Here is a 12,803-nt window from a genome sequence, read left to right on the forward strand (position 1 = left end):
AAGTGAAGTGAGGATGTTGTTCTGCAGTCTGTCTGGGCAAGAGGGGCAATGGATAAGGATGCAGAAAGGGTTTCAGTCCATGTCACATACTCATTCCCTGGAAAAAAATGTTATGGGTTCCCTTGGCTCCCATCCATTGGAATTTGGCATGTCCAAACATCCCATGCAGGTGGACAGTTGCACAGTGAGCAAATGCACATGCATATCTGTCTTCTCTATGCATGATTTTAGTTTACAAACAATAGAAGGTAAATTACTGCCTAAATATACTGCCTGAATGAAGTGATGCACCATACCCTGTTCAAAGATATTTCTGTGCATCTGCACCACAGTCATTTCTGAATGTTGCACTAGATCAATTCCAAAATTTCACACGGTGTTGTGGACAGCTGTGAGAAAAGCCCTATTGATTTTAGTGGGGAGGAATGGAAACCTGGAAAAGCCTGATTTAGAGGAACATAGAGGCCAAGCAATGCCCATTTCAGACTTCATGAACAGGAATTATCTTTGGGGTTCCCTCTTGAATTTGATTCATTTGTATTTATACTTAAAGGCGTTTAACATGTTTACCTATAAAGAAAAAATTAAATCACATAATAGCATGCAAAGTTCTGCTCAGAAGTGAAGATGAGACTCTAGGATGGCAAGTACTTCTCTCTTCATCAGAAGGTGCCTGTGGGGATGAGTCACTAGGATTCCTGCAGCCAAATTGGTTCCAATTCCTTATCAATGCACTACGTTCAATTGGGACATAGGGAGATGGGAACAAATCAACATACTGCTCAAAAGCAATGTTTTGGGGCATTGGGTGCCACATCCCAGCTTCATCAAGACAAAGGGACACAAAATCACTATATTTATCATCAGTAAAGTGTTGCCAGTACTGTGGTGTGAGATATTTTCTTAGCAAGAAAACTGGGAGCTACTTCAAAGGATGTTGCTATAACGGCAGAGTCAACTTGCCAGGTATATGTATATCAGTTTCCTTGAGAAACCAATCACCTGCACCCAGTTTTGGGCTTCATAGTTCAAAAAGGATGTAGAGAAGCTTGAGAGAGTCCAAAGAAGAGCCACGTGCATGATCAGAGGTCAGGAAAACAGACCTTATGATGAGAGGCTGAGAGCTATGGGACTCTTCAGCATGTAAAAGTGCAGGCTCAGGGGTAATCTGATGGCTGCCTATAAGTTTATCAGGGGTGACCACCAGTATCTGGGGGAATGTTTGTTCACCAGAGCACCCCAAGGGGTGACAAGGTTGAATGGTCATAAACTCCATGACCATTTCAGGCTGGACATAAGAAAGAACTTTGTTACTGTCTGAGCCCCCAAGGTCTGGAATACCCTGCTGCCAGAGGTGGTTCAAGCACCTACTTTGAACGCCTTCAAGAGAAATTTGGATGTTTATCTTGCTGGGCTCCTATGACCCCTGCTGACTTCTTGCCCCTGGGGCAGGGGGCTGGACTCGATGATCTTCCAAGGTCCCTTCCAGCTCTAATGTCTATGAAAAACCTCAGGTAACGAGCTCAGAAACCACTGCCATGACAAGATGAAAGCTGCAACAGTGCAACCTGGTGGTCACATCATTTGGAGCAAACCTACATACACCAAGAAATCCAGGGCCATACTGCTTCAAACGTCATGGAGCTGTGTATCACAGTATTGGCGTGCTAAATCTGCAATACAGTGAAAGGCTGAGCTATGGTCAACTTCTTGTAGCGGATGCTGAAGAACACTCAATGAAAGGATATCAAGACCTGGGAATCAAGGCCTAAAGCTGCAGGGTTTGAAATGCTTGAAAGCTATAATCCATGCATTACGTCTTATGGAAAACTGCAAGGTGAACAGGAAGAAAATGCCAGCGTAGCTGCTAAAAACAGAGAACCAACAAGTATTTCTCAGCTTTGTTTCCGAGGATGGTGGTCCACTGGCTACCATGCATCTAGTTGTTTATCCAAAAACCCTGCAAATCCTCCTGCTCGTACTCAAACTATATAGTATTTTGATCCATTAGCACATCATTAAAAGGAAAAGCTGCCACAGTAGAAGGAAAAAGAGGAAAAGTGGTGAGAAGAAATTAAATGAGCTTGAGTTGAAGCTCAAGCTCAACAATGTAATGTATTCAATATTGTGTTACAACCTAAAGCGTTCTTTAGTGCTAATCATTTAGAAAACTCACAGTTGGAAAGAAAATGGGTGTAGAGTGTTATTTTAGAAAGATGTATACATAAAGCAAATATGCAACCATAATGAACATTTTTAGCAAAAATTTGCTGGATACACATTTGTGATAATACCAAATGAGTGGAAAACGTCCGCTCTGAAATCTACATTTCCAGAAATATAGAGACTCTCTCCCACCACCCACAAGAAGGGGAACATATTTGTAGGCTGCTTATTTCAGGTCATACCCTCCTGCGGGGCTATGAGAGTTGAATTCCTTTGTACAAAGAATGTCTGGGGAACACAGCTAAAACCTTGCCTTTCAGCTAAGAAAAATCTTACCCCTGCCAGAGAAAGTCAGGAAGGGATGACAGATGTCACTCTATTTTATTACTAATATTTTGGTTGTCATTATAATTATTAATAATAGAATTTTCCTCCCCCTATGACTCTTCCACCCCCACCCCCGCCAGCCACAACTGAGACGTCCTTCTAAGATGTGCATCTCTTTTACCCTTACTGATTGTCATGAGGCCACACAAGCCAATCCCAAGAGAACTGATCAATACGTCTAAGAGTTCCCCATCCCATTTTAACTCCCTAAACTCACTTCCCTCTCCAAGCCAGAAAATTAAACCAGGAATACAGGGTATGGGACACCACTGGGCATGCTCAAGCAGCAGGCCTCTTGGGTTTGTGTTCCTCCAAACCCTGGTTAACACCCAGATTGACAGCACTAAACATGCATTTTCACTCACACCACTGGGCTTTATTGAAGATAAGATGAAGCAGAGCAGTCCAAGCAAGTCCAAAACCACTTTAAAGGGTTTCTGTCTGTTCCAGCTCCACCAGGCCTGCTGAAGAACTGAGCCTTGCAAACAAAAGGGAGGTGGGCCTGGAAGATGCAGGGGTTCCTGGGAGCCTACGCTATCAAAATGAGAAAAGATTTAAAAGTGCTCAGGTTGAACAGAGAGACTCCCACTCTCCTCTGCTCTTATTTTTCCCAATAGGAGCCCACCCTGCCACCCCAGGCACCATGGACAGTGCAAGGTCGCCTATTGCTTCACAGGTGGGGCAGCCTGTTCCATCCCCACAGTGCATTAACAGCAAGGGAGAAGGGTCCAGACAGCTGCATGATCTCAGGTCCCAGGGACCACTTGTGCAGGAAAAGGCAGCAGCCTTGAGACTCACAGATCCCTGGGGAGCAGAGAGAGGAGAGGAGGTCCAGTGTGTTCTGAGTCCCTGCCCTGCCCAACCCCAGCACTTTCCCTGAGGGCTCTCTCCACTACCTGGAGCCTTTGGGCCCCACATCACAACACAGAAGCAGCAGCCATAAAGATGAGCAGTCTGTTCCCAGGCTGGAGGGAGACAGAAAGCAGCCTCTGCCTCCCTGAAGCAGTACCCAAAGCCCTCTGATCCCCACAGCAGTGCTCCAGTGCAGGTGCTGCATTAATCTGCTTAGTTTCTATCACCAGAGGGCTGTAGCTGTTGCTAACACAGAGGAGGCTGCTCTTGCTCCTTCTGTGATCAGGATATGGAGCGGGCAGGGGTTGAGCTTCCTGGGTCACACACAGATTCTATCTCCTCCCTTCTGATGCAGAAGCCAGGGCTTGCGGCTGCTACCCCACCAGCTGGGTCTGTGCCAAAGTGAGAGGTCATTACAGCCCTGTGCTGTCCAACCCAGGGGAGGACTTTCTCCTTTCTCCCCAGGCTGCAACCAGGCCCCAGGGCAGCCTTAGGATCTGCTTACAATTCCTGAGCCAGAGACTCCAGGTAATGGGGAGAGACCTGGGGGAAAGCCCTGGGGCAGGCAGGACAGGGGCTCTGCACACACGGCCCCTCTGCACCCATCTCTGCTCCCTGGGGTCTGCAAGTCCCAGAGCTGCTGCTTTTACTGACACACAAAGGCTTTTGCTCCCATTAGAAGGGTGAATAGCTTCAGAAATGGCTACAGTGATGCTATTTCCTGGCTGGAGGGGACAGGAGATAGAAGGGCAGATGCCCAAAACGGCAGCAGAAGCAGGGCCAGATTAACATATAGGCAAACTAGGCACATGCCTAGGGTCCTAAGTGAAGAAGGCATCCAGTTGTGCTTATTTTATATATTATAATTGCTGAGTGAAAAAAAAGGAGTATAAATACAGTCTTAAGTAGGGGCCCACAAGTTTGTTTGCCTGGGGCCCGCTAAAGGTTTAATCTGGCCCTGAGCAGACGCAGTAACAGGAAAGCAGTGCCCGGCTTCAGCCCTGCCCAGAGCCCTGCCCTGCAGCCTCCCTGGCAATCATCATCCTGTAACCAAGGCAAGGAGCAGAGAGCACCCCGCGCTGCCCAGGGTATGGGCTATATTTGGGGCAGTGTCTGGAGACTACTACCTGGGTTTCTATTATTGGAGTCAGCGAGGCTGCTGCTGTTGGAAGGGTTTATACTTGTTTGGCTGGTTTAGCCTGGGTGGGATGGGCTAGCTGAGCCCTGGGAAAATGTGGCCTAGTATTCTCCCAGTGCTGCAAAGTCTAAAACATTTTCAAGGGGGAAAATCCTAGGTGTGAAATGGAGTAAAGCCCCTACAGTCGCCGACAAGTCACAGAATGATATCCGCGCCATGTGCCCGATCATCTCATCCTGCAGCAGGAAGAAAGGAGATGGCTCAAAAGGACTTGGCTCAGGTAAGCCAGCACAGCGGAGTCCCAGATCACGGTGTTTCTGATGTTACAGGGTTTACAGATGGTACACAAGGATGCAAGTCCTTGACACAGAGACACAGTTGCTTGTAGTGGCATTGGCAGCTTCTACAATACAAATACAGCTGGCACTGCTTGAGGGCTCACAAACTATTTGAGGGGGTTTTGTGCAATTCCCACATGCTACATACTCCTTGTTTAGAAAAGAAAAACAGCCCACCTCCCCAGAGCCCCTCTTATTCATACATGGCTATCACATGCAACCTGCTGAGGGGTAGAGGTGTCTCACTGCGCTACCAGCGGCAGGGTTAAACCTTTCCTTGACTCACACTGTGGTCTGCCCCCAGTCATCCCAGCTGTCACAAGGTATCTGGTCATTTATGCTGGAGAGTCAAAGCTGGCTAGACATGAGGATGATAGACATAGGACTCCCTACTGTGTCATTGGCTACAGAAAGCAGTGTATATTCACCATGTTGGCTCTTCTAGACTTGGGCCAGCCTTTAACCTTCTGGGGGAAGCATATGCCAGGTGAAGATACGAACCACTGAACATGCTGTGCTGGTATAAAGGGCTGTTAGCCCACAGCATTCAGAAGCCACAAGTGCCTCTGAAAAGATAGGGCATGGCATTAAACATCACAAGGTGGGTTTCTGTCTGCTTATTTCAAATAAAATTGCCACACGATTTTGCATTTAATCTTTCAGAGAGAGCAGCTGCCAGGCTCCAGTGCTTGGGAGTGAACTTATCGGTGTGTATCACCTGAAGCAGTGCTCATATGAAAATGCAGCTCCTCTGCCCTTTGTCCCTAGGGGGACTTTTTTCTGCTGGGCTGGGGGTGCTGCTCTTCTGTCCTTGTCTACCCCTTCCTGTATATATAGTTTCTCCTCTCTTGCAGAATCTCCTCTTCTCACCTGCCCATAGGTTCCTCTTCCTTTCACCTTGCAGTCTCTGATATCATGCAGCTGCAACCCAGTAAGACTTTGGATTCATCATTTTCCTTTGCCTCCTTTAGCCTTTTCCTAGATGTCAGACACCTCCCCCTCCTTTCTCAGCTGCCTGATAGCTCCAAACCCATCCACTTTTTCCTCTCCGTTTCTTATCATGCATCTGAACTGTAGAGCCACGGCCCTGTTCTCTTAGGAAAGCTTAGCTCCAATCGCTTAAAAAATAATGGTGAGTGGTGGCTAAAGGACAGCCTCACTTCCACATGCCAAAATGGTGGTCGTTGAAAAAGGGCAGTTTGATTCCTGCCTCCTTTACAAGGTGAGGTGCCATTCGTGGCAAAACGGAGATTTCTGTGCCAATACTCGTAAGATAGGAGATTTCTATAAACCCTGGGTAAAATACCAACATATCTTGGCATCACAGTTTCACCGCAGAGGGAATTTATCATTAAAGAAAGCTTTCACAAGTGATTCACCTCTGGAGGAGTGCCTTGTCTTTGTGAACAGAGGATCTTCCAGCCCTCCCTGTGATGGAGATAATAGGATTAGGGACAGGGCAGCAGCTACAGCGTGGGAGACACTCTTTTTATCCCCAGATGCATGTGTCCTTCAAGGCAGAGGCTGTGTATTTTACCAAGGAGCAATGGGCTCTGCTGGACCCCAGTCAGGGAGCCATCTATAGGGACATCATGCAGGAGAACACTGACCTCATTGGGTAAGGATTCTTGTCAGCTAGGGTATTAGGAGCTATGGGATCTCTGTGGTGCAACATTTCAGAGGGATCAGGTCCATAACCTGAAGATGTCAAGTGATAATGACTATTCCATCAGACACAGTGGATAGGCCAATCCATACCCCATCCAGTGCCTCCAGGCTGTGCTGTATGTGCCTGCCTGTGTATGAAAAGGCATTTGCATTTCCCTTCTGCCTGTGTATGAAAAGGCATTTGCATTTCCCTGACTGACTCCCTACCCAGAAAGGGCTCACATCTCAGCTGGGTTAGAAAGCGGTATGTATTGGAATACCTGTACTCTGTCAGTCCTGACATCCTCCTGTGTATGGAGTTCACAACAGTAAACTTATGGGCTGACCTGTTTTTTTTTCACTGCAGTAGGATTTCCAGTTCTCAGACCTGACTAGATCTCCCAGCTGGAACTTGGGGAAGAGCTGTGGGTCCCAGATCTCCAGGACTCAAAGGAATGAGAAAGCCTAAAAGATATCCACACAGGTGAGGAACTGGTTAAACAGATGTTAAATAATACATCACTGGCATAAATAACTGCAGATCCCATCAGGCCCACTAGTCTCCCTCAGTTCAGCCTCATCTCACCTGGGTCAGGATTTTCTCTGGTCCATGTCAGATCATTATGTCAGGAGCAAGGGGTTTTATGGTGATATGTTTTCTTGGACCAACGTTATGGTTGGAAAAAGCTTTGAGGCACAAAGGGATCTATATATGTACCTTTGTCTGCTCCGACACACCAGAAATCCAGCATATTGGAGCAGACTCAGTTAATCGAGTCTGCAGAGCACGTGAACTGATGCACTCGGCACTGTCTCACATGCATTTGTATAAATGGCAAAATACGCGTCAGCATGCAGAAAATGGTGGTGGGGTGCTTTTGACCTAAAACACCTTCAGTGTGTTTTAGTTCAAAAGCACACTGCTGACATTTTCTTAGCGCTGATGCACATTTTGCCATTTATACAAATTCCCCAAATGCCTTTTTCAGATATCTAAAAGCTTGTCTAACATCTCTGCTAACCATAGAATTGGTTCAAAAAAAAGATAACACCAAAATAACCCAAACAAACCCCAAACCCTTGCCCGAACCATCACAGATACAATAGCATTCCAGTCCTATTCAGATGGTAGTGGCAGATATCACTCCTAAATTCCCTTCTGCTTTGACTGAGACTTGGCAACAGCTCCTTCCCCCTTTTGGTAAGAGCAGGTATGGAGACACAAATTGATCCATCGTCTCTCTCTCATGTGGAAATGCTGGAGAGGAGTCCTTGGTTTTTGACTGTTTGGCCATCCTAGCAGATATTGTTGGGGGCTTATGAAGATGATGATTCTCCCTCCTATGCTTTTTTCTGATGCTTCCTTTCTCTCTGGCACAGGGAATGACATCCATCTGGATTGCCCCCTGTCTCACATGGGGATGAGGTGTTGAGCCAGCCCACAAAAACATGTCTTCAGAAGGGAAGCTCGCAGCCGGGCGATCCCCACAGAACACTCCTGGGAGTATTCAGAGGGGACATGTTTCTATACTCCGAGGAGGAAGAAGCATGTGAGAGACTGTCAGGGGCAAAAAGGCAACCAGAAAACTCCTTGGGGATGCCTGTGGCTATGGCCACTCACCCAGAGGAGGATTGGGAACACCTGAATGAAACCACAGTCCAGCCAAGCACCTGCTCTGAAGACAAACTGCATAACTGTGCTGAACGCAAGAGTTGCTGCCAGCACTGCTCAGACATGATGAGGCACCAGCACATGAACATGAGGGAGTGGCCATACACCTGCCCTGAGGGCTTTGTTCAAAGATCTAACCTCACCCTGCACCAGCGCATCCACACAGGAGACAGACCCTATGCGTGCCCTGCCCGTGGCAAAGGCTTCAGCCAGACCTCGAACCTCCGCAAACACCAAAGTGTGCACATGGGGGAGAGACCCCACTACCGCCTGGACTGTGGGAAGAATTTTGCTCACTTCTTGTCCCTTTTTTTGTACCGGAGAGTCCACACTGAGGAGAGGCCCTACAAATGCCCTGACTGTGGGAAAGGTTTCAAGCATTGCTCGGACCTTATTCACCACCAAAGAATCCACATGGGGGAGAAGCCCTACAAGTGCGCCGAGTGTGGAATGGGCTTCACCCAGAGCGTGCACCTCAGTTCACACTGGAGAGTCCATATGGGGGAGAGGCCCTACAAATGCCCTGACTGCAGGAAGGGCTTCAAAGAGTCCTCAGACCTAATTTCCCACCAGATAGTCCTCATAGGGGAGAGGCCTTACAAATGTCCTGACTGTGGCATGGGCTTTACACAGAGGTGGAACCTCATTTCATACCAGAGAGTCCACACTGAGGAGAGGCCCTACAAATGCCCTGACTGTGAGAAGGGCTTCAGACAGGTCTCAAACCTGAATGACCATCAGAAAAAGCACATGGGAAAGAAACTCTACAGCCGCCCTGAGTGTGGAAAGAGCTTCAGACGAAGCTTAGACATGATTTCCCATCGGTGAATCCACGTGGGAGATAAACTGTACATGTGCCCTGTGTGTAAGAGGAGCTTCAGCCACAGATCCTGCCTCATTCGACACCAGAGAATCCATGAGAGGCCTTACAAATGTCCTGAGTGTGAGAAAAGCTTCAGTAACTGCTCAGCCCTCATTGTATATAGGAAAAAACACACGGGAGAGCGGCCCTACAAGTGCACTGTCTGGACAAAGCTACAGGGCTCCCTAACGTCCCATTATAAACTCCACACAGGATAGACGGCAGCAGGAGCTCTCTCCGTGGAGCAATGAGTCTGTTCCCTCCTACAACTAAGAATAGAAGTGACCTTAAATAGGAGAACTTGGGGTCCAATGGTTATGGTTGGGGTGGAGGGAAAAGTGGATACTGAGTGTGCGGGCTGGGAGCAATCCGGGCCCGTTTTGTGCACGCGGGCTGTGGCCAGCAGCCCAGGCACACGGGGTCGGAGAAGACCGGGGGCGAGCTAGAATTAGTCACAGACACGTAGTGGTTGATTTAAAGATTGTTTACTTACACCAAAGATGGTCGTGGTGTAGGCTGCACAGTTTTCCAGGCACAGCTCCGCTTAAACCCTCGTTTGAGGATTACGACAAGTTCGCTCTCTCCCATGGAGTTGTTGAAGCTCCGTGGGTCCATCTCCTACGGAGTTGTCAAAGCTCCGTGGGTCCGTCTCTTCTTGCGCGCAGGGAGGGATACATCTAGGAATCTATCGGCGACGGGGAGAGGCCAGAGGCTGGTCAGTCCCCTGTTGCCTTTTAAGAAATGTGTTGGGTCCGTAAGGATCCACAGTGCTTAGAGATCTTCACACAGCATGAAGTCTCCTCCTCCTGGTGTTGGTGGAGTCCTCCCTTGCAGGGGTTCTCCTCAGAGTTCTCCAATCTGGGCGGAAACCACCCAAGCTCTTTATACGGCTAGCAAGCCAATCGCTAGCCGCCACACATACATAATTTAACGTGAACCAATAATGTGGCTCGAATTTCAATACAAATGGCGGGAACTCTTTGCACTGAGCACTTCTTAAATGCAAAAAGAAATGCACCATGCAAAGAAAGCTACAAATTGGCGGGAAGTCTCCGTTGCACCGGGGTTCTCTTCTGCAGCAGAAAACTCCACCGTGCAAAGAAGCTGCAATTTAGCGGGAAAATAATTTAGCAGTGCCGAAGCACACACAAAACACAAAATCACAACTTTGGGTTGTGACACTGAGTAGATGACTCATTGCAGGGTCTGGGGAGAAACTTTCTGTGGCTTCCAAACGTTTTCCAGTTTAGGGTAGAGATAACAAATCCTTGCATTTTTATCTCTGAGCAGTCCCTGCTCCACACGAGCTTAATTAAAGATGACACATTTGCTGTGTAAATGCCATGCCCCCAAAGCCCCTCAAAGTGGGTGGCTGTTAGATGTTTTTGAAAACAGCAAAGAACCCCATAGTGCTGGAGTTGTTTGACAGTGCAAGCTGCTGCTAGGACCAAAGCTGCTGCCATTGCTGGGCCAAGGCCAGATCCAAAACCTTCATAGTGTAAGTGGCAGCAGATGGCATAAGTGATAGAGTCGGGAGCAGGCAGCAGGCGTGTAAGTGGCTGGCAGGACAGGCATTTGAGGGGGAGCAGGTGGCAAGGCAAGTGGGCCCCGGGGAGGCAATTGGCAGGGAAGGTGTTTTCTGGAGGCCACAGAAACTATGGGAGAAGTGGCAGAGGTGCGTGTGGGGGGAGATTAGGGTGGCAGTCAGACCCCTTGGCCCCCAGTCACTATTTTCCCCATCCCAGGGGTGCGGGAGATTAATTTAAGATGGCTCTCCAATAACTAGACTCTATACTTGGTAAATTGTATCAAATTTATAATTTTCCATGTGTAGAATCTGATTATTGGGTCATCTTAAATCTGAAATTGTTTTGGATTGGAGTATATATGGTATTTCGTCATACCGCAAAACAGGATCTGAACCAGGGCAGAAGTGCCAGGAACTGTGGTTACACAGCTGTGCACACACCACAGAGGCAAGTAAAGTGACACTGGGTTGTGCCCTAGCTGTTCCCCAGCAACATTTTCCTCTCCCATGCTGTTACTACTTCATAGCATCAGAGAGAAATTGGGCTGAAGGTGAAGTCCAAAGGTCATCTAGTGCAACCTCTATGAACGACATGTGTCCCTGGCAGCTGGGGGTGGCAGGAGCATGGCAGTGATAAGCAGGACAATGTTGGTGGTGCCTTTTCATAGGGGTTGCAATGCACATGCATCCGCATGCACCCCCTACGCATCGCCAATGCCTCTGCCTGAGGCAGGATCATTCCTATCCACCCTATACAAATCAGTTGTCTAACCTCTTAGAAAAGCTACACAGTCAGCCCTGGCTCAACACAAGACATTACACCCTAACCTGCCTCAGGTAAAGCAGGGGGATCACAGTGCCCAATGTCTTGCTTCTGTAGAGGTTGTTAATATATGCTCAAGAGATCCTAGGAAAAGGATCACAACCCATGCTACAGAGGAAGGCAAAACCCCGCAGTCCGTACCGATCTGACTATGAGTAAAATTCCTTCCTGACCCCAAATACGGCGATCAATCTGACTCTGAGTAGAGGAGCAAGACCCTCTAGCTAGGAAACTTCAGGTTTAAGACCCAGCAGGAGCATTGGCACACCCCAGTCAAAACAGCCAGTCTTGGCTGCGATCAACACCCAATGCTTCTGAGGAAGGCTTAAAAAACCCCCCTGACATGTAGCAGCGGGAACAGAGGGGAGGGAATTCCTAGCTCGATTTGAAATTTTAAAAGAAAACAAGGAGCATGAAACTTTTTGATTGATTTATTTTATTTAGAGAATGCAAATCTGCAAAGCCAAGCAATAGCCTTTTTTGTTTGGTAACAAGAGAAAGAGAAAGAGAATGGTAATCAAGCTTCAGTAATTACAAAGTGACAAGGAAATATAAAGATTTTTTTTTTCTGTGCATATCTTTGACAATTCGAAAATGCCCAAATGTGGAGCATGTCATTTACACAGCAAATGTGTCATTTTTAATTAATCTCATGTGGGAAACCATTTGCTTCTCAAATGTGATGGAGAAACTCAGGTCTTAAGGCATGTAATCCCTCATATTGGAAAAAATGAAGGTGTTTTATAACATTTTATACTGGAGAAGAAAACTTGTGAATGTTGATCCTTTTACAGCAATATTTCACATAAAGAGAGAATAAATAATCTCAGGAGATTTCAATATCAAGGCTGGTTATAGGAAAAAAATACTGAAATCTCAGGGCAGCAGCCAGCTTCTAACTGTAATGATCCACTGAATTACCAAAGGAAATTAGTTGCAGTAAAACACGTTACACACCTACCATCCTGTGTTTTAACACTCTCAGACACATTTAGATGCACTGCACATGCCTGTTGTAAACCTCCACTTCAACTCTGAACCTCAGTGCTATTACACAGACCTTAACACTTGACCTAAAGCCAAACTGCCATACAATAGATGACAGATATTTTGTATGGAGACAGTCCACTTCATTGTTAATTAGCTGCTGGTTCCCAAATTCAGGGCAGAGCCACCCATTGTGTGCACCTACACGTGCAATTAGGTCAATGCAATAAACTATGGCACAGTTTGCACTGAAGTCAACTGCTCCCGGGTGCAGCATCTGCACATGCGCCTGGAACTGCAACACTTTGAACTGGGGGTAGGGAAGCTGGGGGTAAGCTCCGGGCTCCAGGTGGCAGTGTTAGGTGGCAAAGGGGCTGGCTGGGGCACAGGGGTGCTAACGTGT

General features: G+C 47.4%; 1 protein-coding gene across 1 annotated transcript; it reads left to right on the forward strand.

Annotated features, from left to right (window-relative positions):
• The first annotated feature begins 3,717 nt into the window (after positions 1-3,717).
• Positions 3,718-12,644, forward strand: LOC132243817 (zinc finger protein 239-like). The gene is made up of 4 exons (XM_059714252.1): positions 3,718-3,933; positions 4,687-4,823; positions 6,896-7,012; positions 7,909-12,644. Exon 4 carries the CDS (start codon positions 8,048-8,050, stop codon positions 9,026-9,028), a length of 981 nt encoding a protein of 326 aa, XP_059570235.1. The 5' UTR covers positions 3,718-3,933; positions 4,687-4,823; positions 6,896-7,012; positions 7,909-8,047; the 3' UTR covers positions 9,029-12,644.
• Positions 12,645-12,803: the final 159 nt, after the last annotated feature.

This window comes from Alligator mississippiensis, chromosome 11, assembly GCF_030867095.1.
Source record: "Alligator mississippiensis isolate rAllMis1 chromosome 11, rAllMis1, whole genome shotgun sequence".
In the NCBI taxonomy this organism is placed as follows: Eukaryota; Metazoa; Chordata; order Crocodylia; family Alligatoridae; genus Alligator; species Alligator mississippiensis.

Bases quoted from the DNA above. Each gene is read 5' to 3' on its own strand.
- LOC132243817 (XM_059714252.1), top strand. From the start codon at position 8,048: ATGTTTCTATACTCCGAGGAGGAAGAAGCATGTGAGAGACTGTCAGGG.